This window comes from Panonychus citri, unplaced genomic scaffold, assembly GCF_014898815.1.
Source record: "Panonychus citri isolate SS breed McGregor unplaced genomic scaffold, ASM1489881v1 Contig00101, whole genome shotgun sequence".
Lineage (NCBI taxonomy): Eukaryota > Metazoa > Arthropoda > Arachnida > Trombidiformes > Tetranychidae > Panonychus > Panonychus citri.
Genome location: NW_026515506.1, coordinates 256,523 through 283,837, shown reverse-complemented (window position 1 = coordinate 283,837; position 27,315 = coordinate 256,523). Strand labels below are relative to the sequence as shown.

Genomic DNA, 27,315 nt, shown 5'->3' with positions numbered 1-27,315 from the left:
TTAATTGTTCAGTTAAAACCTAAAATCATATAATCAAATTATATACTTTTACAATATATTTATATATATAATAGAAAGTGTAATTTTCTTGTTTTGTTTCTGTGTCTTAATCTGAGTTTTGTTTGTCAGTTACAATATATAATTAATTAAATTTAGATTGTTAATTTAGTTTCACAATTAATAATAATAATATATAAATAATAGTAATAGTTAATAGTAATAATAATTAATAATAATCGACAGTAATAATAATAATAATAATAATAGAAAGTGTTTAAAAGTTAATAGTTAATAAGTGAATAATAATCCAATTGATATAATGTTTTCTTCAAAAGTTTCAAAAAGTTATTAAATCACTCATTTAGTTATTATTATTATCAATTATTATTAATTATTAATTATTATCATCTCATTTTGTTTCTTTTGAAGCAGTTTGATTTACTTGTGTGTGTGTGTGTCGGTGTGAGGTTGAGGTTGAGGTGTATGATTGTGATGAATACGAGGTAGTTGGTTTGTAAATCGTGATCATTATGTTTTTACCGATTTTGGTCAAATTGTTGTTGATTGTGAGGTCGATTTGTTGATTTTTTTGATCAGTTGATTGTTGTTGTTGTTGTTGTTGTTGTTGTTTTAAATAGAAAATTTAAAAAAAAAATGTTAAGATTCCAATTGGTTGTTGGTCAATGAAAGTCTCACAATTTTGTTAATCATTTACCCGTTTCATTGATTTAATTACGTGAAAATCAATTGCATGAATTAACAAAATATATAAATTATATTGACATTCAAAGGTACCAATTGGATCCAACATGAGGTAGTTGATTCTTGTTGAGGTAGATTCAATTGTATCGTTGTTGATTGTTGGTCATTTGTTGTGTTTAGTATTTTTTTTTTGATCATTGTAATCAAATTAAATTGTTTGTAAATTTCTATTTATATTTATATATATTTATATGAGGTAGAAACAGATTCCAATGTGTGTGTGTTGTATGTGTTGATTATTCCGAGCTGATGGATTCGTGATTCCGATTCCGATTCCGATTCCGATGGTAAAAGTAATAATAATAATAATAATAAACTCCATGATAATTGTTGGATATTGATTATCATCATCAGCGTTACAAACAAATCCCAAAACAACAGCAGCAAAACAACAATTAAAACAATTATAATTTGATGATCCTCAATATTAAGGATTTTTTGTTTCTTCACCAAATTATTTAAAGATAATTAACCAGATATTATCACACGTGAGTGATTAATTTTCAATTTAGCAAGATCAATATCATCATGAACAAGGTGACGGTGATGATGATGCTGCTGATGAATTGGTAAATGATTAGTTTGATGAGCGGGAAGATGATTGTTATTATTATTATTATTATTGTTGTTGTTATTATTATGATGATTTAGGTGTAGATTATGATTAACAAGAGCATCTCTATCGTCGACATCATTTGTTTCCAGGTCAATTTCCCCGCGAGAACGGGAGGAAAGGTCAAGAACATCTTCGGTGTCATCCTCGTCCTCTTCATCATTGTCCATGCAACTCGATGATTCCTGATTGATATAATTCTTGTTATTATTATTATTATTGTTATTGTTATTGTTTTTACTGTTGCAATTATTATTATTGTTATTATTGTTGTTGTTGTTATTGTTATTCAGTTGTCCTGACAGATTCATGGGGTATGATGGTGGTGACCGTTGTGACATGTTCAAAGGTTGAATTTGAAGTACATTCGATGAGAAATTGTAGAAACTATCATCTTCCTTTTTGGACATTATCTTAAGAGGATGAGTTGGTTTTCGACGTGATTTTGATGAGGCATCGCTATTATGGTGTTGAGTTAATGATGAGCTTTGTTTTTGTTTAAGATGTTGAGGTTGACTTGTTGCAATTAATTCAGCTCGAGGTAATTTAGATCCTGAATGTGCTGCTGGAGGTAAAGAGTTATTATGATTACTACTACTACGAGAACTATTATTTGGTAATAAGGAGGAAAGGTGATGATGATGAGGATGATGATGGTGAGAATGGTGAACATGTTGTTGTTGTTGTTGTTGTTGGTGATGGTGGTGAAGATGATGACCACTTGGTCCACCGGTAAGAAGATGAGAAAACAAAGGAAAAGATGATGATGATGATGATATGGATGAAACGGTTGATGAAGATACAGTTGCGGTTGCAGGTGAATGAGCTGACCCATGGGTTGAAGTTGTCTCATCTCCCGTTAATGATCCCGATATTGAATGAACTGAACCTGGTCTATTACTATTTGAATTGTTATTAACAATATTACTATTGGCATTACTATTATTTATAGTAATATTAATATTAGCTGTTGGTTGAACCATTGAAATTGGACTTTTAACTCGTAGTAAATGGTGTACCGTTGATGGTGATGGTGATGAGGGCGATGAACCACTCGCACCAACAATACTTGAACCAACGGGAACAATACCAGTACCACCGACAACAACTCCTACTCCACTAACTGAACCACCACCTCCTCCTACAATAGCTAAAGTACTACTGGTACCAAGTTTTTCATATGCTTTCGGTCGGCGTCCACGACGAGGTTTACCGATGTTGGCTTCATCTGCAGGACATTTATGAAAGTTAAGATGATGTCGACGGCGAAATTTTCCAAGGCACTTATCACAGCCAAAGGGTTTCTCACCTTTGTGTATCAGTCTATGAGCTTTCAATTGATTTGAGTCTGAAAACTTTGAATGACATTCAGCGAAATCACAAGCATAAGGCCGTTCACCTGTATGGGTACGAAGGTGTCGACGTAAATTGGCAACTTGAACGAAAAGTTTCTCACAGTGTTCACATTGATAAGGTTTTTCACCGGTATGAAGTCTCATATGGGTTTTAAGGTGATGATCTCGAGTGAACTTTTTCTGACACTGTCGACATTGGAACGGCTTCTCTCCCGTATGGGTACGCTCATGATTCTGTAAAACATGTTTATAACCAAAAGATTTATGACAAATTGGACATTGAAATGGTTTATCACGATTCACGGTTTCAATTTCATTGTTTATCATGGTGTAGTTATCGGCGTCCTCGTGAGCTTAGTGGGAGTACGATGGAGGGTAAAAAAAATTATTAGAAATATAAAATACATATAAAAGGAAAACAAAAATATCGAATCGATTATGTAATAATAATTTATAATAGAAATTGATTATTGGGATAATATTTGAAAGGAGGATTTTTGTTGTTGTTGTTGGTTTTAAAAAAGTGATTCAGATGAGAGAGAAGATGATAATGAGGAGAAGAGTGAGTGGAGAGTTTGGGAGTTAAAAGTTGATGAAGATGAGGATGAAGAGGAAGGCCCCGAGATGATAAAGTTGATTGAGATGATGCTGAGGATAATGTTGTTGATGATGATGAAAAAGCTCGAGGATAAGGATAAGGATAAAAAAAAATGTTCCATCTTGGTCCAACTCTAAACAACCATTGCAATGGACGAATGCAGTTTTACTTGTGTGTCTGTGAGTGTGTGTCTTTCTAACTCACTCACTCGCTCTCTCGAGTCATCTTTCCCCCTTTATCATCTTCTCTCTTTTTTCTTCTCTTTCTCTAGTTTCTTTTCGTCTCTTTAGCCCTCTCTCCCTTTAGTTTCTTTCTCTTTCTCTTTCTCTTTCTATTTTCTCTTTCCTTCTATGGCTCTTCCTTTCCTTTTTCTCTTTCTGCGTCTATTTTTTTAACACGAGAAAAAAAGAAAGAGAGAAAAGAAAGAGGCGAAAAAAAAGTGAAAGAATATGGCTGACTCTTTATTTCTTACAAAGCTTGGTCGATAGAAGAAAATGATGATGATAATGAGAGAGAGAGAGAGAGAGAAACCCAAAATCGAAATGATAGAGAGAAAAGAAAGAGAGAACCGTAAGGATGAGAAAGTAGTTAAAGGCGGGATTTAAGTGAAGTTATAGGAAAGAAAGAGGAGACGAAGGTGAAGAAGAGAGAGAGATGTAAGAGTAAAAAACAGAAGAGAAAAAGAAAGAGAGACGGTGAAGAGAAAGAGAGAGAAAGAGAGAGAGAGAGAGAGAAAGAGAGAGAGAGAGAATCAGAGGGAGGAAAAAGTGTGTAGATAGAGAAAAAGAAAGAGAATGCAAAGTAAAAAAAGATGATGATGAAGAAGAAGGAGGAGGAGGGAGAAGGAATAAAGTATATTCCACTCTGATGAGGATCAATAATTTCTCTGTGAATTTAGAGGGCGCTGACTAGAGAGAGATAAAGAGAAAGAGAGATAGAAAGGGAAATTGAAGGAGAGAGAAGATAAAAACACAGAGAAAGAGAGAGAGAGAGAGAGATGAGACTACACAAGATGCAGGGAGAGTAGATTAATGAGAAAGAGGAAAAAACAAGAGAGGAAAAGCTTTAGGCAATGGTGATGGTGTAACATTGGAATAGAGAGAGAGAGAAAGTGAAAGGACTAAAGAGAGAGATGGACAACAGAGGATGAAGAGAGAGAGAGAGAGAGAGTGATGAGGATGAAGGATGAGGAGGAGGAGGAGGTGAAAAAAAGGAAATCAGATGTAAGATTGAAATGGGGTAACTGGGATGCTAAAAGAGCCTTAGAACCAATTGTAATATCAGTTTTCAATATTGTAAAAAAATTCGGTTGATAAAATACTAAAAAACGTTTTACATTTAATTTTATCCAACATTTTCCATTCATTTTATCATCATCATCATAATCATCATAATCCTCATCTCATCTCTTTACTTTTCTCATCCGCATCCTCGATATACACACACACACTTTCTCAACTGTTGATATTATTTTTGGGTTGGTTTTTTGTTGATAGTTACATATCATTCAATTGAAGGGATAAAAAACCATTTTCAATGTTATAACATTGACTCCATTATATTGACCAGTATTTTATTGATTAAAATTTATACCCATCATTTATATTGGTAATTATTATGTGACAGAAACATTGACCAATTAAGATACCGTTAGGATTTGATAGTATTTTTTTATGCTACTGATTATTAGCATGATTATCATTTTATCATGATGGTTATTTGTTTGTGATTGGGAATAATAATAATATAAAAATGCAAATAACAATTGAGATTCACATGATTATGAGTCTGGTTACTTTTTTATTTTTGGGTAATGGTCAGAATCAGAAGGAAGATGAATAATGAGCAGGGAGAGATACAGGGAGAAAGAGGAGAAGATGAGGAAAGAGATGAAGGTCCATGAATACGAGGAATGAAGGGATTATAGGGAAGTGATGGAGGTGGAAGATGAGAAAGAGAAAGAGAAGGAGAAGGAGAAGGATGAGGAAGGGGTGGAATGGGAAGGGAAGAGTAAAAGATGAGCAAGAATAAGGAATGGGAAGAAAAAAACTGAGTAAAGGAGAAAGAAAGAGAGAGAGTCAATTCAATGATGGAAATGATGATGAAGATGAGGATGAAGATGAAGATGGAGTAAAATGTATAAAAAAAAGATTCACCAGTTAAAAGAAACAAAAAGTATCAATGTAACAATATCATGACAACAGTTATTTTATTTTTCCGTCTTATTCATCATTATTATCAATCTCATCTCTTCATCATCGTCCTCATCCTCATCCTCGTCAAAATATCATATACTACTAATCATTATGATGATGATGATGTGATCGTTATGATATTTTGTAGGGATTGAGAATACAAGTGAAAATAAATAAATGAAATTATATGAATGAATAAAGAGAAATGAAAAAAAAATGATTAAAATATAAATTTAACCGGAAATTTAATATGAAAACAATGAGAAAATTATTTTTCTTTTCACAAAAATAAAAAATAGAAAAAAACTAACCGGAAACATAAATGATGATCATATGATAATATGATCAAAGGATTGACTTGAATTACAAGATATAAAAAAAGAGGAGTTGAAATGGGAGTGATCAAAGAGGAAGAGGATAAACAAGTTATCATATAAAATGAAAAGGATGAGGAAGATGCTGAGGGTTATTAAAATCATGTTAAGGTAATGTGAGATGAAGAGAAGGGGAAAAAGAAGAAGATGAACAAGATGAAGAAGGAAGAAAGGGAGAAAAGGAGTAAAAAGAGTCTCCCGAAAATAGAAAAAAAGAGAAAGTGAAAAAGTGTGAGAGAGAGAAAGGATTTTATTATAGTAACAGTAAAAGGGATGAAAGAGTGAGAGTGAGAGTGAGAGTGAAAGTGAGAGAGAAGGAGGAAGATAAAGAGGAGGATGATGACAAAAAAAGCAACATAACCACTAAAAGGGTTTAGATGATAATAAAAGTATCAAAAGTGGGAGGAAGATGAGAGAGACAAGGATCAAGGGAGAAAGAGAGCGAGAGAGAGAGAGAGAGAGAAAGAAAGTGAAAGAGAAAGTAATAAAAAAGGGGTTGAATTAAAAGGGTTACTATTGGTTGAACTTAAACCAATAAGAGTAAATCAGAATCAATGAATTCAAATGCTATAAATAGATCACAATCAAATCTCTTGAGTCTCAATAACTATTTAACTCTAGTGCATCAAATTCAATCCATTGATTTAAACACAATTAATTTTCAATCAGATAAATGTACTGACCGAATCAACAAAGTTCATCGGTAAAGAAAAAAGTTTTTCTAATTACTAATCAGTGTTTGTGACCAATCGATGTAAACTCATCTCATCACATTCCATTTGATCAATTGATTGATAAATAATTGAATTTACCAATGGTCAGTGTGTTTGGGGAAGAAAAAAGTGGTAGACAAGTTGAAGAAAAGAAAAACAAAAAAAAAATGAAGAAGAAAACGAAATCCCAACGAAGAAAATGCTCTCAAACCTCCCACCGTCTCTGACCTTCTATCATCATCATCATCATCGTCTATCCATTCATCCATCCTCATCCTCATCATCCTCATCTTCTTCTTCTTCTTCTTCTTCTTCTTCATCAAGTCAACATCATCAAACAGGTACAAAGGTAAAAGGTAAGCCAAACAAGAAGAAGTAGAAAAAAAGAGAAAAAAATCTTAAAAAATATAATAATTATTGCGTTTGATGTGTGAGCCTTTCAGCCTCAAGTTGCCCTTGTTGTTGTTGTTGTTGTTTCGTTACAGGTAAAAGGTCTTAAGGTAAAAGGTAAGAAAAAAACGTCAATATGAGTTCGTCGACCTCAACAAACAACAACAACAAAATAACAAACAATTGGAAAGAAACATTTTCACCAACCTGTTCTCATCCCTTAGTTTTTTACCTTTTACCTTTTGTCTATGATGAAGATAAAGTTGAGATGTTGTTCCGTATCTTCAATCTTATCTAGTCTCGTCTCGATGACCTCTCTCTCTCTCTCTCTTCCTCATCTTCCTATTTTTGCTGTTGGTCTATTTCATCATTATCTTCTTGTGCTTCTAATCATCTCACATTTCGCAATTTTTTGCATTTTCCTCTTCATCATCATCATCTTCATCCTCTACTTGTACTTGTCTACAGTGAGGTTTTTTTTAAGTTTTTGACCTTCAACCTTATACGTATATACCTTTACCTTTTACCTACTCTTGACCAGTTCTAAATTTTTCGCTTCTTGCTGTTGCTATTTTTTTCCTTCTTCATCCTCATCATCTTCGTTCTAGGCTAGTAACCTGACTTATGCCCCCTCTCATCTTACCTTTTTTAGCATTTCTCTCTCTCTCTCTCTCTCTCTTATTCAATCTTGTATTACCCTGTTTACACAAATTGCTGGTCACTCTTTGACGTAAAGTCCGTTGACCTGAAACCCAGACGATAATGACCAGTAACCTTTACTCTCTTTCTCTCTCTTCTAACCTCATCTTTATACCTTCAGAGACCATAATTAATCTCTTCTTCATCTTCTTTGGCCTGAATAGAGAATGATAATGATGATGATGACGCTGATTCTTTTTCTACCTGGACTTACCTTCGTTTGCTTCGTTGTTGTTATTACATAACGAGTAAATAAAAAACAACTAATCATTTTCAGGTATTTCCAATACAACAGAATTACAATTTACTCATGATGATGATGATGATGATTAGAGGGCAAGCAAGAAATTAAGATTTGCCTTTTCATCATCATTTCCCCTCATCAACATGATGCACTTTAAACTCCCATTGAACTTAAAGGTAAAGCAAACAGAAAAAATCAAGCAACCATCAAAGGCGATCATCATCCTCATCATCTCACGGAAGAGAAATGGTACCGAAGAAAAAGTAAACATCATCATATTAATCATTCTCATCATCATCATTCTAAGGAGGTTGATGATGATATTGACTGACCTCAGGTCAACTGGATAAAAGTCAAAAGCAAAACTGAAAACAATCTGAATGCATAAATAACGTTATCTATTAAGGTTACATATCAGCACTTTGATTTACCATTTTTCCTTATCCCAATTAACTGTTGACCATTAACTGGACTGGTCAGTTCATCCACACACACACAATTAAGCACAAATAATAACAAGATGAAATTGTGATCAACTATCCAGGTATTAACTGACCAATTGATGCTTATGATACCATTGAAATATCATTGATAATCAGGATGATCAAGTAAATAGATTAGTTAATTTTTCTGTTGATGATTAAATCTTTAAATTGATTGGAATTAATCAAGAGTATAAGAAAAAATGAAACAAATTCATCAATACATCAATCAATTAATGATAATTATCAACATTTAATCAACTGATTACTGTTACTAACAAGCTGAACAACAATTAGTTACCAACAACAATCAAAGTAAATAAAAGTTGACAATCAAAATACAAAATTATATATAAAAAAAACCCTAAAGATTAATCATTTCTGATGATCAAATATAACATTGAACAATTTAATTTCATTACCATTTAGATGATACCTGATTTATTATCATGATTACATTGTTACCTTTTTCACCTTGATAATAATTAGGCAACACAATTAACTAATTATATTAGTATTATTGTTAAGGCAAAAGGTACATAATTAAATTATCGGGAACCTTGTCAATTGACAATCAACTTTGTTTTTTTGTGTAACCCAAAAGTTGGTTTAATCCGCATCAACAATTACAATTAACGTTTCCAATTTTTTTATCTTACTAATTTCCTTGTTGATAAAATGATTAAGAGGGATGATTAGCTAAATTGTTGCTCTGATTATAATTAAATATTATGAGGTTAATGTGATTAGTTAACGAAAGTCTGAAAAAAAGTCACTCCAAACTTGAGGAATCATCAACTAAATTTTCAATTCAATCTTTGGACCTGTTTTACTTTTTTTGTTTCTTGTTGATTGTTTACTGATTTAACAATTATAATTATATTTGTCTGACCTAAATTCAATTATAATCATTATATACCAAAAAATCCTAAAATGATTAACAGTATAAACAAAACAATTAACGTATGTAACTGTGTTTGCCTAATAAGTTTCAATTGTCCAGATACCTTTGATTGTTGTTGGTGTGTGTTGATTGGGATTTCAAGTTATCATGATTTACTTTTGGATATTTATGATTAGATTTTTGGTTATATTTATATTATAAGTTATTAATTTGTTTACATTGATGATGAGAGAGGAAGATAACAGGATGATGATGATGATGAGGATGAGGATGAGGTTGATAAAGAGAAAGAGAGAGAGAGATGTAAGAAAAATGATAATCTAGATATGAAACAAATGCGAAAGTAGCAAAAAACAAAGATTGAAAACTAAGAAGAAGAGGATGTCAGTAAGAAAAGAAAGAGGAAAGAGAGAGAGAGAGAAAGATGAAGATGATGATGAGAAACTCGAATTCAAAGTAGTTAAGGCGGGATTAGCTTGAGTTATAGGAGAGAGAGAACGAAGAAAGAAGTGAAAGAGATAAGATGATGAGGAAAGAAGAGAGAGAGAGAGAGAGAGAGAAGAAGAGATGTAAAAAAAGGGGATTTTAAGGAAGAAGATGATGCAAAAAAAGACAGAGATGATAATGATGATGAGGAAAATGTGAGGGATGCAGATGAAGATGAACAAAAAATATAATGTTTTTGGTCTGAAGATCAATATTTTTCATCGTGAATTTAGAGGTCGCTTTGATGATGATAAGAATGAGAGAGTGGAAGAGAAGGACAGAAACATGAAGAGAGAGAGAGAGAGAGAGAGGAAGAAACAGCGAGAGAGAGAGAGATACTGATAAGGGAGAAAGCGGGTGGGGAGGAAGGAGGATGATAGAGTAGATTAATGAGAAGGGCCAAAAAAAAGCACGAAAAGAAAGGAAAAGTTTCGGGCAATTGGTAAGAGAGAGTAAAAAACAGAGAGAAAGAGAAAGTGAAAAGGACTGTGATGATGAAGAGATGGACGAGAGGGAGGGAGGAAGAGGATGCGGAGGATGATGATGATGCAAGTATGAGAGTGAGAGGAGGTGAAGGTTGAAAAGGAAACCAGATGTAAGATCGAAATGGGGTAACTGGAATGCGAAAGGAAAAAGCTCTAAAAGAACCAATTGTAATATCAGTTTTCAATATTGTTAAAAATTCGGTTGCAAATTATTACTATTATTAAAAAAAACGCTGCACTTTTGACTTAATTTTTTTCGAATTGGAAAAACTTTTCCTTTCTATTTGTCTCATCATCAGCATCTTCCTCTCTCTCTCTCTCTCGACTGTTGATTGTTAAAGGATATTGAACTTTAACATCGGTTGACATTGCAAATAAATGACACATTAATGCTCCATGATGATATCACACTAACCGAATAAATATTTAACCTGATTTTCTTTGTCCATCTCTTGTCCTCCTTCTCATCTCCCTCCCTTTGCCCTCACTCTCTCTCTCTCTCAGTTTATCTCTCGTTCTCTTTCTGTGACCAGTTTAAATTATGATTATTTGAAAATCAATCAATTATTGTTACACATTTTCAAGATAATCATCAATTGGATATTAAGTCATTTTGATAATAACTTTTTTTTCTGGGGCATTTCATTTAATCATTGACCTAATGAATGAGGATAATGGTCAATGGGTATACATTGGGTTGGCTAACAGTTTGTGTTTACTGTTATATTAATATATACACTTTATGATGAATCCTTATACTCGAGATGAAATTGTTATTATTTCAAATTGGATACGTAATTTTGTTTTTCATGAATACTTGATATTATTGTTACTTTTTTGTGATGGTCAGAAAATGGAGGAGGATAAAAAAAGATGCAAGAGTAAAGATGATGATGGATGATGAAGCCTTTATTTTACATTACGTGTCAAATGGATGAGGAGAAGGAGGAAGATCGTGAATACGAGGAATGAAGGGATTATAGGGAAGTGATGGAGGTGGAAGATGAAAAGAGAAAGAGAAGGAGAAGGATGAGGAAGGGGTGGAATGGGAAGGGAAGAGTAAAAGATGAGCAAGAATAAGGAATGGGAAGAAAAAAACTGAGTAAAGGAGAGAAAGAGAGAGAGAATGAGAGAGTCAATTCAATGATGGAAATGATGATGAAGATGAAGATGAAGATGGAGTAAAATGTATAAAAAAAGATTCACCAGTTAAAAGAAACAAAAAGTATCAATGTAACAATATCATGACAACAGTTATTTTATTTTTCCGTCTTATTCATCATTATTATCAATCTCATCTCTTCATCATCGTCCTCATCCTCATCCTCATCCTCGTCAAAATATCATATACTACTAATCATTATGATGATGTGATCGTTATGATATTTTGTAGGGATTGAGAATACAAGTGAAAATAAATAAATGATATTATATGAATGAATAAAGAGAAATGAAAAAAAAATGATTAAAATATAAATTTAACCGGAAATTTAATATGAAAACAATGAGAAAATTATTTTTCTTTTCACAAAAATAAAAAATAGAAAAAAACTAACCGGAAACATAAATGATGATCATATGATAATATGATCAAAGGATTGACTTGAATTACAAGATATAAAAAAAGAGGAGTTGAAATGGGAGTGATCAAAGAGGAAGAGGATAAACAAGTTATCATATAAAATGAAAAGGATGAGGAAGATGCTGAGGGTTATTAAAATCATGTTAAGGTAATGTGAGATGAAGAGAAGGGGAAAAAGAAGAAGATGGACAAGATGAAGAAGGAAGAAAGGGAGAAAAGGAGTAAAAAGAGTCTCCCGAAAATAGAAAAAAAGAGAAAGTGAAAAAGTGAGAGAGAGAGAAAGGATTTTATTATAGTAACAGTAAAAGGGATGAAAGAGTGAGAGTGAGAGTGAGAGTGAAAGTGAGAGAGAAGGAGGAAGATAAAGAGGAGGATGATGACAAAAAAAGCAACATAACCACTAAAAGGGTTTAGATGATAATAAAAGTATCAAAAGTGGGAGGAAGATGAGAGAGACAAGGATCAAGGGAGAAAGAGAGAGAGAGAAAGAAAGTGAAAGAGAAAGTAATAAAAAAGGGGTTGAATTAAAAGGGTTACTATTGGTTGAACTTAAACCAATCAGAGTAAATCAGAATCAATGAAAATAGTTTTGAATTTACTACAAATACTTTCACAATGAGATTGCAAAAGTTACAATAAGCAAATAATCAAATTCAATGTTAATCTTGAGGTAAATGTAATTTCACCTCTTCGAGAATGAACAAAAAAGCCAACACCAAATATTAGAAATCAATTCAATGATGACTTGTATTACATACAAAAAAAAAATAACCTTGATTAACAATCAATTGATTGTGTTGTTCAGGTAACACAACAATTTGATGATAATCAATTTAATTTCTTCATTTTTGCTGATTGTTCATGTTAATCATTTCTTTTGTTTCATATTTACCTGGAAAAAGAGAGAGAGAGTAAAAAAAATGCCAAAATTTTGACAAGGTTAATACTGTTATCACCTTTATCTTTACCTGGTTTTTTTCACTATTTTACCTGTAGATTAGTTATCTACCTATTGAAAACAACAACAACAATCAACTAACCATCATCAAGAAACACTCACTCACATATAAAAGTTACCAGTTAATGGTAATGAAAAGATATATCATAAAAAAGTCAAGTTCATTGTTGATTGTGATTAAAAACGTAATAAATTAACCTTGTCTCTCTCTCTCATTGATCAACAATCATAAATAGTAAATACTAATTAAACCTGATAATTAAGGTAAAGATCAATTAATAACAGTCAATTTTTATCAACATCTTTTTTTACCTGAGCTGTTTTCAGTTGATTGTTTCATGATAATGAGTTGAAGGACTGTTAATTTATCCCTAATAAAGATGAGATAACAACCAAATTAAATAGTAATATGATTATTAATCATTAGGATTATATATTTAGTAAGAAAAACTTTCAGGATTAACTAAATTACTTTTGATTATTAACAATTATCATCATCTTTTTTTACTCTCTTTTCCTTTTCCTATTTCTCCATCTCTTAAATTGTAATAATAATCAGTAAAAAAAAACACACATACAAATTGTTAGTTAATTGTGATTGTGCCGGACACAAACAAGTTAATTACTTTCATCAATGGGCAGGGTGAGAGTTAAAATAGTTTACAATTAACTGGGACAGTCGATGGTCAATTGATTAATAGTCAAGTTATCATATTAGTTGAAGGACATATTCAATTTTTTTTGCCTGTTAATTTAATTTCCCTTATTACAATTTGATAATTGTTGTTGTTATTAAAGAAAAGCAAAATTTAGTAACAAACAAGATTGATTGTTACCCAGTGGTCTTGTTGATTGTTATCATTTAGTTTGTTGATTGTTACCAAATATCATTAGATAGATAGAGAAAGTGAGAGACATACAAGTAAACATAGTGTTCAAAATGAATTACAATTAAATTAAAACCTATTAATACAATTAATGGGATCCTTTTGTTTGCTTAATTCACCTACAATTGTTAATAACTTATTAGTTGATTATTATTATTATTAATTATCAATCATCAACCAAAATCAACTTATATTAACTTAGTTTATCAAACTTTTTTGTTTCTTTTTAGCTTTTATCATTAACTTTGTGTAATAAAATATAATCAAGTATTAATTGTTACTCTGATGGCTTAATAGTAATAATAATCAACGAGTATGCATCAGAATGAAAGGTCAACAAGTTAGATGATGAGGATGAAGATGATGAGGGAGACCCACACACGACAAATTGCTAATAATAAAATAAAATGGTAAAGACAATCTACCCGAAGATAGAGAAAGAGGATGATGATGATGAAGATGAAGATGAAGATGAAAATTTAGTGAGAATGCTTGAAATAAGGTGAATAATATATGTATCAGGTCAGAGTCTTAATTAGATTTGATGTTAACATTTAAAATGAAGCAGATTAAGAGCATTCAATTATTAACAGTAGATGATGATGAGAAGGATAAAGTGATGCGGATCAAGATACAAAACAACATGATGATGATGATGATGAAGGAAAATCAAGTCAAGATTAAGGTTATCTTATATTGGTCTTGATGATTGAAGATAACAAAATGCAACAATAAACATCGAGATTGAGATGATGATGATGAAAGGAAGATAAAGAAAGAGTAGAATAAAGATATTGATGATGATGTGAACCAAAAGGGATTGCATTTGTTTACCATCATCAATATTATTATTGTTATGAAAGAGTTGGGAGTAAATGGAGAAAGAGAGAGAGAGAATAGTAAAAAAAACGAGGAAGAGAAATAGAAAGAGGAAGATAATGATGAGGAAAACGAAGAAAAATGTTGATAATAATACCAATAAAACACTAATAAGTAGAAATGGTCAAAGGTAAAAGGGCTTTTAGCTTGGGTAATAAAAATTACTCCATATTGGATAATGAATATGTGAAGGTGAAGAGACTTCATCCTCATCCTCATCATCATCATTGTAGCACAAAAAGTTATTTGTCATTGTTTTTTTTTTCTTCTTCCTTTTTTTTCATCTTCCGTTAACTCCCTTCTAACTGCTGTTACCAGTGCATCTTTTTTATTACTAAATAGCCGTTATAATGTCTAAACCTTTCAAGGCTTCTCAATGACACACAAACCCATGGGAAGACTAACCACAACAGGAAGAGAAAGAGAGAGAGAGAGAGAGAATCGAGTGAGAGATACCCTTTCATCATCATAAAAAAATGACCGAGTAAAAAAACACCATCATCTCCCTTTCTCTCTCGTTTCTTTTTTGACCCTTCATCTCCTCCTCCTCCTCCTCATTCTCTCCTTTCATGACCACTGGTCAGTTAGACTTATTTTTTTCTCTCTACTCTTTTTTACTCCTTTATTTTTTTACTGCTTCTCATCGTCATCCTTTCCTCTCTCTCTCTCTCTCTCTCACTCTCTTCTTCTCATTTTTCTTCTTCCTTCTTTCTTTCCCTTGTGTCCGTTATAAGGGGGTTAACACGCATCCTTGATCATTTCATCACTTGAGAGAGAGAGAAAGAGATGAGAGAATGAGTAAGAGCGAGGGAGAGAGAGGGTAAATGTTATAATAATGATGATGATAAGGCTAACTAGCAATGGGTAAAAAAACAGCAGACATTTAATATCTATTTGCATGCAATGAGCTTGTTGTTGTTGTTGTTTTTTTTACTCTTTTCTGCTGCAAACTAATGTCTAATTGACATTTTTACATTAATATTCATTCAACAGACAATAGTATCATCATCATTATCATCATGCATCATCAATGATAACTACCAGTTCGAGGGTCTGAAGTGTCTGTCTCGATATCGAGGATAACCAGTTAAGGTAAAAGAGTATCAAGATTCTTACTGTTCTGAGGTGAGTTTGTCATAATGATAATAATAGATTCTAGTCATTATCATCTCTCAATTTCTTTTATCCAGATGATGAAGATCCTCTTGTTGCATCCTCATCATCCTCATTATCTTAGAGAGAAAGTGAACTCTCTCTCTCTCTCTCTCTCTCTCTCTCACTCACTCACTCATTGTGTGTGTATGTTGTTTGTTTGTTTGTTTCTTTTATCTATTTCTCTCTATTTTTGTCTGTTGTTCCACTTTCTCTCTTATTTCATCTTCATTATCATCATCATCGTCTTCCTCATCTTCATCCTCATCCATCTTATCACTTGCATCTCCTTAGTTAGTAAAGAAAGTGAAAGAGAAAGTGGGAGAGACACAAAAAATGAAGATTGAGGGAGGATAGAGAGAGAAGGAGAGAGGAAGAGAGAGAGAGAGTATTACACAAGATGATGAAAAAAGAGAGGATGAAGGGCGTGGGAAGAGGTCAATATTAAAGTAGGGTAAAAGGTCGGCGGTATTTTCGTTCATTTTGTTTCCTCATCATCACCACGACGACACCACCTCATCTTCATCTACGATCATCAGAAAAGAGGAGGAGAGTGGGAGATAGACTGAAATCATCTTAAAAGTCTAAATTAAAGGCTATGTTATTAGGAGCAAATTTATTTTTATTGCAAATAATGAAATGTCTTTGCAAGACTTAATAGACAACCAAAAATGATGATGATGAGGTGGAGGTGGAGGAGGAGGAGGTGGTGTTGGTGTTGGTGGATCAAGACGAAATGATGGAATAAAAAAAAGAGAGTTAAAAGATGATGTTGTCCATAGTGAACGTGAGAAACTTTTTGATACAAATTACTGTATATTAGAATGGCTATTAAGAGATGGAGAAGAAGATGATGATTATGATGATGATAAGATAGAAGAAGAAGAAAAAAAAAGAAGGAAGAACGAAGAAAAAGAAGGAAAAATAAAAAGATTTTTGCTGTTACGATATTAGAAGGAAGAATGAAAGAGGAAGATGATTATAAGGAGTGGAAAGGGTCAAGAGAAAGTCATAAAAAAGGTCAATTTCTAAGGTGAAAAGTCACAAGAAAATGTTAGGGTTTAGAAAGATAAATGTACATCTCTGTGATATTAGTGGGGTAAAAGGACAAGGTAAGCAAATTAACGGAGTTTCGTGTAACTTACACATGAGAGAGACACAATGCTAAGGGTCAATAACAATGGTCAAGGAAAAAAAAGCAAAGGTAATGAGAGAGTTGAAAGAGAGGGTGAAAATAAGGGGTAAGACTTTTTCCTTCAAAAGGGTTACTCTTTAACCTTTTACCTCTCCCTCTCCCTCTCTCACTCTCTGTTCACCGAAGGGTTTTTTTATACAGGGTTACCTATTTACTTACAAATTAGTTCAACACAAACAAAAATACAATGAAAATCAAGGAAGTAAGAAAAATAAATGTTCAAAAAAAAGATATAAATATTACAGAGGAAAAAGAAACCTCTGTGTTGAACTGTCTTTTCTTAGATAAGTTTCAATATTAAATAATAAATAGTAAAATTTAGTAGGTAAAAGGTTATGTATAAAGGTAACAGGTCAAAGGTGAATTGAAAGAAATTAGTGTTCAAAACCATTGTTAATATAATTGAATATTATCAATGGGTAAATATGTTTATATTGAAGGGTAATTGGCAAACCCTTTACCCTTAATTTACACTCTTGTGTAATCGGTGGGTTATGGAGGGGAAACATTTATCATGAGTGAGAATATTAAAAAAAAAAGAGATGAGGATGCTGAGAGTGAGAGAGAGAGATGAGAGGATGTGATGGTCAAGAGATGATGAGAAAAAATATCAAAATAATGATCACTGATGATATAACAATGATGAAAGGAAAGTTAACAAATCGAGAAAAAAAAATTTCGAACCCTCGTCTTTATCCCAATAACGAGGTCACTTCGTCATTTCTTATATAATAATAAACCTCGACTGGACACACCATTCATCTTTAGGTCAACTCTCTCTCTCTCTTTCTCTCTCATAAGCAGATATACACACTTCCGCTTGTCCAGTGAGAATGATACAAAACTGGGCGAGTTACAAGGTGGTATCGAAAATTTTTCTTGCAAAGTTAACAAACTTTTCGCTATTGTATCGAATTATGAAAAACGATTTTGTTGTACTGGTCATCGATGAATCAGAGGAAGAGAGGACATTACGATTGAATATAAAGTGAATGGGGTGGGGTAACAATCAACAATACGATATTTATATAAGAGTAATTTTCTTCTTACTGACCATTGAGTCTTTAATTCATAATATTAGTATGATCGTCGTTCTGGTGTTAAAGCAATACAAGTGATGATATTAAGGAGATGATGATAAAAAAAGGGAGAAAATAAGATGAAGGAAGATATAAATCCTCTTTCTTTTCTGCTAAAAAACATCTTTCTTTATCATCATTTTCTTCATCTTCTTCTTTATACTTTTTTTTATATAACAATTTTCTTCGACTTGTAAGGAAAAGAAAAAGAAATTTGTACTTGGCTTCCTTCCGCTTTGTCCAGCCTCGAACTTTTAACCAACACATATACAGTCTGGCCCTTCACTTTCACTCATATTCTCCCTAATTCTCCCTCTCCTCTTCTTCTTGCGTATTCTCTATCATCCCTTTCACTCTCTTTTTTTTCTTTTCTCTCTCTTGCTCACTCACTCTTTCACCTTTTACCTTTTCATCTTTTTCATTTTTTTACCAAAGAGAGAGGGTAAGTCTTAAGTTCTTTCCCAGGTTATTTCCTACGGGAATAAAAAACACACATAATAAGTAAAAAACAACTTCTGCAAAGTATATAAGAAGATGAGAGTGAGTGAGTAAAGTGAGAGAGAGAAGATGAGTGACCTAAGGAAAGTTAAAAAACGCTTTGACGTTGAGGTCAGTTGATCGTTTTTTTTATGCTGCTTAAGGTCTAATAAATACTTGACGTAACCTGGACACGAAAATAACCCGAAAAAAAGGAGAAGCCCCTGAGAGAAGAGCAAGAGAGAGAGAGAGAGAGAGTAAGGAAAAGAAGATGAAAAAAAGAGGAAGATGAAGGAAAGAGGATGAAGATGATGATGAATCAAAATGAGGAAGAAGCTTCATCGTCCAGCAGCAGAAGTTGGGTCAGAGAGTAAAGAAAACTGGCCAAATAAGGTTTGGTCATTTTACCAGCACTGAGAGAGAAAGAGAGAGAGAGACACACACACACACCTTATTATTCACTTCAGGGCCAAACGTATTTTTCATTAACTACTCAATGCAAAGGAGCCTAAAAATTATACCAAAGATTAGAGAGAGAGAGAGAGAGTAAGGAAAAGAAGATGAAAAAAAGAGGAAGATGAAGGAAAGAGGATGAAGATGATGATGAATCAAAATGAGGAAGAAGCTTCATCGTCCAGCAGCAGAAGTTGGGTCAGAGAGTAAAGAAAACTGGCCAAATAAGGTTTGGTCATTTTTTACCAGCACTGAGAGAGAAAGAGAGAGAGAGACACACACACACACCTTATTATTCACTTCAGGGCCAAACGTATTTTTCATTAACTACTCAATGCAAAGGAGCCTAAAAAATTATACCAAAGATTAGAGAGAGAGAGAGAGAGAGAGAGAGATGAAAATGAGTGAGTCAAGTGAGAGAGATGAAATTTATTTGACCTGAATGTAATTTATTTAACCAACAAGTTTTTTACTTGACTGACAGGCATAAAGGTGAAAAAGCAATACAAGTCTTTAAATTAGATGATGAGGATGCTGAGTGAGAAAGGGAGAGTTATATAAGAAAATATGAGCAAAAAAACATTGCTATATGAGAGAGTGAGAGGCTTGGTGAGGGAAAGAGAGAGACAGAGTTTATTATGACCGGAAATCTTTGTGAATTCCCATTGATAAAAAATGTTAGTAATAGGATGCGGATGTTGATTCGTATTGTTATCTACCTATGGAAAATAAGTGAGAGTGAAAAGAAAGACAAAAAAAAGTTCGACTTCTCTTTTGTTCTATCATCTGCAAATCAAGGTTCCATTTACACTCACTCACTCACTCACTCATTCTGCAATATGGACAATCAATTGTTAACAATCAACCAACAATCTAATTGCAATTTAATTTCATGTTCATTAAAAGTCTCAAAATAATTAAGGGATAACAAATTCATCATGAATACTAAACATCAGGTTGAGATTCATGTTTCCTTAGGAAATCCAAGTGTAAATTAAATTAAATCTAATCCTTGATTTACTAACTACAATTAACAAAATTAAATTAAATTGTTACATGAAAACTGTTATTTTTATTGATCAATAAACAGTTTCAATCCTATTCTCAGCTTCATCTCATTTAATTAGTGTTTTTTTGCTCACCATCAATTATAATTCATCATCAATATGTATCATAAATGTCATCATTTTAAAATGATTTACAATTACTATTTAAACTGGATTTAACTAATTGCAATTAACAAATGTTTAGTATTTGATTTATGTATTATTTTTAGTTTCATGGTTAAGTTAAAATTTTCCCAAATATCAAATCAATTATCTGGTTAATTAAATATCATTGAAAAGGTAAACATTTAACTTGCTAATCAGTTGAGATTTTATTATAATCCATTTAATTAATTGTTAATCATTTAATCCTTTCAATATCCCAGATACAGATAAATAGGAAATATCTTGATAAGGATAATCAGGAAACTATTGGTAAAGATTAACAATAAACCAGTGGTCAAAGGGTCAATGGTCAAGCATTTTTCTCAATCAACTCCAAATGATAAATCATCAAGTCAATGATAATAATAACCAAAGATTAATGATATTAAGTGTGATTTATTTTTCCACAACAATTAACATGAAATTAAAATGAAAAACAAAATTGAGCATAACAATTAAATCAAAATATTTAAACACCTAAAATGTAAACAAATAATAACAAGTTAATCAGTTAATTGTTGAATTTAAAGTTAATTCTGTATATATAAATATACATTAATATACAATGTATATTGTATATGTAATTTAATGGAATTGTCTAATTAACTTTCAGCTTGATTGTCATTAATCAAAATAAAGCAACTGTAAGTTAATTAGTGCTTCATAATGAACATTTAATTCAATATTTGTTAAGGTTAATTGTTGCCAGTTAAGGCAAAAAAGGGGCGAAAGTTAAAAAGTTTCAACAAAATGGTTAATCCAATAGATTGTTACTTTCAGATCCATCATAATCATAATGATTATCATGAAACATCATCAGCATCATTTTTTCAAAATGTTAATCAAAGGAGCTGCAGAGAGAGAGAGAGAATTAAGAGCTGTTGCAAATTAATATCATCATCATCATTATATCATCGAGAGTGAAACTATTTGTTAATGAATAGTTAACGAATTAAGGATTAACCTGTAAGTGATTAACCTGTTCTATTAACCTTGACATGGAAAAAAGGATTTACTCTTGAAAAGTGAAAAGGAGGAGAAAAAGTGAAAGTTGAATGAGCTTAAAAGTGTTTCGAGTTATTTTTAGTTGATTGTAATTGGTTGGAAAATGGAAACTAACAGAACATTAGAAAGGGTTATGGGAGGAGAGCTTACGTAATGGGTGTGGTATCCAGGCTATTCAACACTAGTTTCAAGGTTTTACTCGATGGAGAGAAGGAAGAAGAAGGAAAAACTCTCTCCCTCACTCTCTCTCTCTCTCTCTCTCTCATGATCCAATAACCCGGAATCCTGGAGAAAATAGTTACATACATTTTCAATGGAGCATCAAAGAGCAATAGTGATAAAAAAATGTTTCCACAAAAAAAGTAACATTTTGTTTCATTTTGGAAAACTTATTATGCTTTACTTTTCGTGCAAATTGCCTCAGGCAATTAAAGTTACTAGGATAAAGTCAGAGATAATAACAAGCAGCAACAATAATAACAACAACAACATCATCATCAAGATCCACTGACATAATAAAAAAATATATTAATGAAAAGTTAAAAAAGCAGAAAAAGAAACAGAAACAACAAGTAAGCGACAAAATGACCTCACCCTATCGACAATAACAATAAACAAGATGATTATGTTGCTAATGAATGGTGATGAGGATGTTGATGAAGATGATGAGTGAGTGAGTGAGAGAGGACAAAGAGGATATGAAAGTATGTAAGAAATATAAGTAAAAAAAACAATCAACATGAAGTAAACAACACGTTAAACCAGGTTGTCCATTTTTTTACAATATTATATTTTTTATCATCTTCGCCTTTGCTTTCACCGGAGATAAACCAAAAAACTGGCCATTCCCTTGAGCTTTTTTGTTTATCCTTGACATAAGGGCTAAACTCCCTTTGACCCACTTTTAGATAGCCATTGGTTTTTTCTTTTGCAAGAAATGATGATGATGATGGCGAGTTGTTTACACTTTTACAATCAAGAAAAAAATGTTAGGTAATAGAGGAAACAACAAGAGATCCAATCTGCCTTGGCCTTCTTTTCCTTACCAGTTTTTTATCATCAAACAACTTTCTCTCTCTCTCTCTGCCCTTTCTTTTCTTATTTATCATCATCATCTTACTTTCTTCTTCTTGCTCACTCTCTCTTCCTCCCTTTCTATCTTGCTGCTTTATATAATAATAACTTATTTCTGTAGGCAGAGAGAGAGAGAGAGAGAGAGAAATATTATAAGGTCTTTTTTTTATATTATCATTATATTATATCAACACACAAACATGATGAAAGAGAAAGTTATTAGGCCTCTTTTTTTCACCAGACTGTACACAATGACTTTGGGTCTGTTGTTGTGTCCAGCAGCAGGCAAGTAAAGTGAGAAAAGGAAGTGAAAGGTGAACATGCAGTCCAGTGAGAGAGAGAGAATGGACTTTTTCCTTTTTTTCTTTTAAAAAAGTAGTGTCATATTCAAAAAGAAGGAATAAGAAAGGTCAAAAGAATAAGAAGAAGAGGATGATGAAGATGAAGATGATGATGATTTTTGATGACAAAAGTATTTTTTACATAGAGAATAAGAATGGAAGATGAAAAAGGAAAGTTTTTTTCATTACGTGATTTGCACGCTTCTTTTTTTGTCTTCCTCTTTCTCTCTCTCTCTCTCTCTCTTTCTCTCTTTTTTTCATTTTATTTTTTTATTGCGTCTCATCTTCATCCTTATCCTCCCCTCATCACCAGCATCATCATCATCATCATTATCCTTATAGTTTTCATCTAAACTCAGAGACTTTGGCTCCCCCTGTTGGAATCTTTTACGATGATGAGAGTGAGAGAGTGAGAGAGAGAGAGTAATCAGGATGAAGATAAAATTGACCTCTGGTTAAATGATGATAATGAATGAGGATGAAAAGAAGAGCAGAGATTTTTTCGGACCTTCTCGTTCTCGAAAAGTTAAAAAGTGAGAGAGAAGAAAAGAGATAGTGAGAGTTAGCAGTTCATCGACCGTGAAGTTAATTAGGATCAAATGGATGAGGATGATAATGATGATAGAGAGAGAGAAAATTTTTTGAGAAGTTGAAAGATAGAGAGAAAGAGAGAGAAAAAAAGAAAGAGGAAGAAAAAAAAAGAGTAAAAGGAGAGAAAACGAAGACATTGATGAGGATGGGGAAGATAAAAATGATAAAACTAACGAGCGATGATAGAGATGAAAAGAGAGAAAAGAGAGAAAAAGATAAAAGAAAGAGAAGATAAATTCCTGGGAGAGAAAAGGTTTAACCTTATAAGGTTGCCAGGCCCTTGTAACGTGTTTCCCTTGGCAAAGGTTGTCAATGACTTTGCCTTTGCCCTCTAACCCTTGATCAAGTGACCAGTAACTTGTTTAGAGGGCACAGGTAACGTTCAACGAACTCTCTCTCTCTCTCTCTCTCTCTCTCTCTCTCTCTCTCTCTGTAACAACCCTTCCTTTTCCCAGCACGTTGTTGTTATGGTTCCTCTGCTTCCTTAAATTTTTCGGGCAAATGGTTCCCACAGCAAAACAAAAACAACAGTAATGATAAACATAATAATCCTTTGGATAGTTATCAACACGAAAAAGCATCAACAGCAATCGTGCAGCAATCATCTCAATCCTCTCAATCTCAACTTCCCTTAATCATCATCATCTCTCTTTATCTTCCTCTTTCTCTCATTATTTTCACTTACATTTTTTTTGTTCTATTTGTTTCTTAACTCAAATCCAAGGACATCTAATAGCAACTTTTAAGACTTATTTCCTTTTCCTCTTCATCTTCTCTCTCTCTCTCTCTTCTCTTTTCTGATGAACTTTAACTGTAACTTGAAAGTTGACACAATCTCCAATTCTCTCCTTCTTTAACCATCTTCATCTTCATCAATTCTTTCTCTTTCTCTATCGATCATTCAGTAATCAACAACAGCACTTAAATGATCATATAACTGTTATCTACAAAATACATATACGGAACCCAACACCATCAACACCATCACCAACAACAACAACAACAACAGAATGAAAGAAACGGAATAGTTAATAAAATACTCTGAGAGCTATTTTGAGAGGCCAAAAAGTTACTTTTTCCTCATCACCCTTGCCTCCTCATCCTCCTCCTCCTCTTCATCTTCATCATCATTTTGCCTTGAAGTTAAAGGATTGGAAGTAATCCAAAGAGTAACCTCTCACTGATTGACTTAACTCGCTCTTCAAGTGAAAGTTTGTTGACTTTGAAAAAAAAAAGAGATGAGGATGAAAAGGAAGAAGAAAAAAGCTTTGGGTTAACTGTGATCAATACAAATAAACGATGTCCTTGTAAGAGAAACAACAATATTTTTACATAGACTTTTGTCTATGTAAAAACCCTGTGGTTTTTTTTGGTTCTTTTCTCCCTCAATCTCTCCTTCGTTCTCTCTCTCTCATTTCTGAGAGGAAGAGAAAAATATCAACAGAGAGAAACCCGTAAACTCTTTTCTTCAAGGTTATTATCATCAACTGAGAGAGAGAGAGAGAGAGAGAGAATTGAGTGAGTAAGTAACTAAATTAATGTAATCATCTTAATAACATTGAATGTTTTTGACACCATAGGTAAGCCTTTCAAATGTTATTAACTCTTAACTGGTGGATTATTGCACCAAATTTTACTCTCCATTTATACAGAGTGTTAAATACAGACTTTTACATGAATGGTCAACAGTTTGCAGAGTCATTGATTACTTTTTCAGATATAATCAACCATCTAAATTGTTACAATCAACATTAATTATCAACCAACAACAAAGTAAACTAAATATAAACATAAACATGTTGCATGTCCAATTTGATAAACAAAAGTTTTTCATTTTTGTTGTCATTATCATTCAATGAATTGAATCATTTTCATTTTCAGTAATATTTATATAAATTGTTGATCATTTGATCAATTTATCTTCACTATTATAAAAGAGTAAATGAATTAAAGATACCCTGTATAATGATTAACACATTGATCTACTCACACTCACACACTTTCATCCATATGCATATACACATTTTGAGTAAGTAAACAAAACGCATGATGATGTTGTTGTTTTGATGATGGTGATAATTGAATAATGATAAGTAAACAACTAAATAGTAACATCAAGATTATCGGTGAATTTTGTGTAAATTAGAATGGGATTGTGTTAATATAATCGATCGGGATGAGAGAGAAATTTGGATTAAAATCATACCTGATATTGAAGATTAATGTTGATGACATTGATTCGTGGTGTGTTCAAAGTTTCGTGAGATTTCAAGAGGCAAGTGAGTAAAAATATGAGAGCATTAGGAGAGGAGAGAGAGAGAGTAAGAGTGAGGGTGAGGGTGAGAGAGTGGGAGAGATTAGATAATGTTTATGATATTTGGGTGATTGTCTGGTTTTCCACTGGTGATATTGATGAAATGACGGCGATGATGATGATGATGATGGTGATGATTGTTGATAATTTTCTCCAGAGAAGTTAATCAATGTCAGAGATTGTTTATTTTTCGTTCGTTCTCTCAATTCCTTGATGGTATTTTTCCTTTTCACCTTCACCTTGTTCTTGAAAATTTGTTGATCTTGATTCGATTTCGCCTTCGTCTTATATATTATTTAATTTGTTTGTCCTTTTCTCTGGTTACACCATTAGAAGTTTGTTATTTTGTTATTTTTTTTTTCACCAACAACAAGTTCAAAGTGAGAGTTAAGTTATGTCTGAGTTCCAAGAGAGTTGGTTAGTTGGTTATTATTGCAGATTAGGAGATTAAAATGTGAGGAGAGAGATGATGATGAAAGAGAAAGAGGAGAAAGAGAAAACGTCAAGGTTAATAGTTGAAAATAATAATAAAAAGGCATTGAAAATGTACCACGAGGCCGCTAGGGCATTCGGGTTATATCAACAGGTTTGACATGAAACTGATCAGTGAAAAAAAGGGAAAGAAATAGAGAGAAAATTTCAGAGAAAAGGGAGAGAGTCAATATTAGAGAAGAAGAAGAAGAGAGAGAGAGAGAGAGAGAGAAATGGGGAGAAGAGATGAAGAGAGAGAGAGAGTTGATGAAGACTAGAAAAGTGTGAGTGTGGTTGTATATGTTTATGCATGGAAAATAAGGAGAAGATAATTTCATCTACTAAAGGGAAAGGTCTCAGAGTAGCAGAGGCCAAAAATTGCCAAAAGTTATTTTACTTGTTTTTGTTTCTTCATCTTCATCTTCATCTCATCATCTTCTTTCTTGATCTTCAGGATCTTCTTCATCATCATCATCATCTCTCTCTCTCTCTCTCTCCTATCCTTCATTTTCGTCTTCCCTTATCCCCCTTTTTTTCTTCATTTCTTCTTATATTTTTCTCAACTTTTTCTCTTCTTCTTCTTCTTCTTTGATCAAAATTCTGATAATAACCATTGTTGATTTTCGTTGCGTTTCCTTTTTGGTGGTTGTTAGAGTTGAGAGGATGGTGATGGTGTTTTGTTTGTTTCTTGTCGATGTTGACTTTTTGTTGGTTTTGATGATGGTTTTTGCTGATTATTTTATCACTAATACAGTTAATTGTAAACAATTTACACTGTTAAATGTACATTGTACACTTAACAGTGTAGCTAATGTTGGATTATTAATCTTTTCAATAATCATAACTGAATGAAATTTAAAATGATTACTTTCACCGGGATGCAATTTACTTGATTGCCAGTATTTAATTTCATTGAAGATTAACTAGTTGACTCAAATTTAAAATAATAAAAGGGTTGTAACAAGTAATTAACAATTTAAAACAAATAAATAAACAACCGTAACAATTTTTAATTAATTTTGTTGTCATAACGGTCGATGCTGTTGGCTCCATCTGGTGGTGAGAATTGTAACTAAAAAGAAAAGTGAATTTTGTTTTTTTTTCTTTCTAATTAATTTTTTCGTTAACTAATTAATTGTTTTTCTTTATACAATCTAATCAATTTTTGTTTCGGATTAAATTTTAATCTTTTTTTTTCTTATTCTTCTTGGTGGTCGGTCATTCAACTTTTTCTATTTGCATATTAATTTTCTATGCAAATATTTACACCAAGAGAAATTTAATCATTTCGAGCACACTTGTTACTCTTTTTATCGTAATTAAGTTAATTATCGTAAACAAATTGA

The 27,315-nt window shown here is 32.4% G+C and overlaps 1 protein-coding gene across 5 annotated transcripts; it reads right to left on the bottom strand.

Annotated features, from left to right (window-relative positions):
• Positions 1 to 698: 698 nt before the first annotated feature.
• LOC128388669 (type-2 histone deacetylase 1-like) lies at positions 699 to 27,009 on the bottom strand. 5 transcript variants are annotated; one of them, XM_053348095.1, is made up of 3 exons: positions 26,581 to 27,009; positions 25,391 to 26,097; positions 699 to 3,083 (listed from the first exon to the last, which is right to left on the bottom strand). In XM_053348095.1, exon 3 carries the CDS (start codon positions 3,055 to 3,057, stop codon positions 1,231 to 1,233), a length of 1,827 nt encoding a protein of 608 aa, XP_053204070.1. In that variant the 5' UTR covers positions 3,058 to 3,083; positions 25,391 to 26,097; positions 26,581 to 27,009; the 3' UTR covers positions 699 to 1,230. The 5 variants fall into 5 exon arrangements, 2 of the variants coding, with proteins under 2 accessions (XP_053204070.1, XP_053204069.1); XM_053348094.1 differs by having other exon boundaries at positions 25,391 to 25,896; positions 26,581 to 27,007; XR_008325321.1 differs by lacking the exon at positions 699 to 3,083 and adding an exon at positions 18,488 to 18,505 and having other exon boundaries at positions 25,391 to 25,896; positions 26,581 to 26,996.
• Between the last annotated feature and the right edge of the window lie 306 nt (positions 27,010 to 27,315).

Excerpts from the sequence above, each read along its gene's own strand:
- LOC128388669 (XM_053348095.1), bottom strand. The coding sequence starts at position 3,057 with ATGATAAACAATGAAATTGAAACCGTGAATCGTGATAAACCATTTCAA.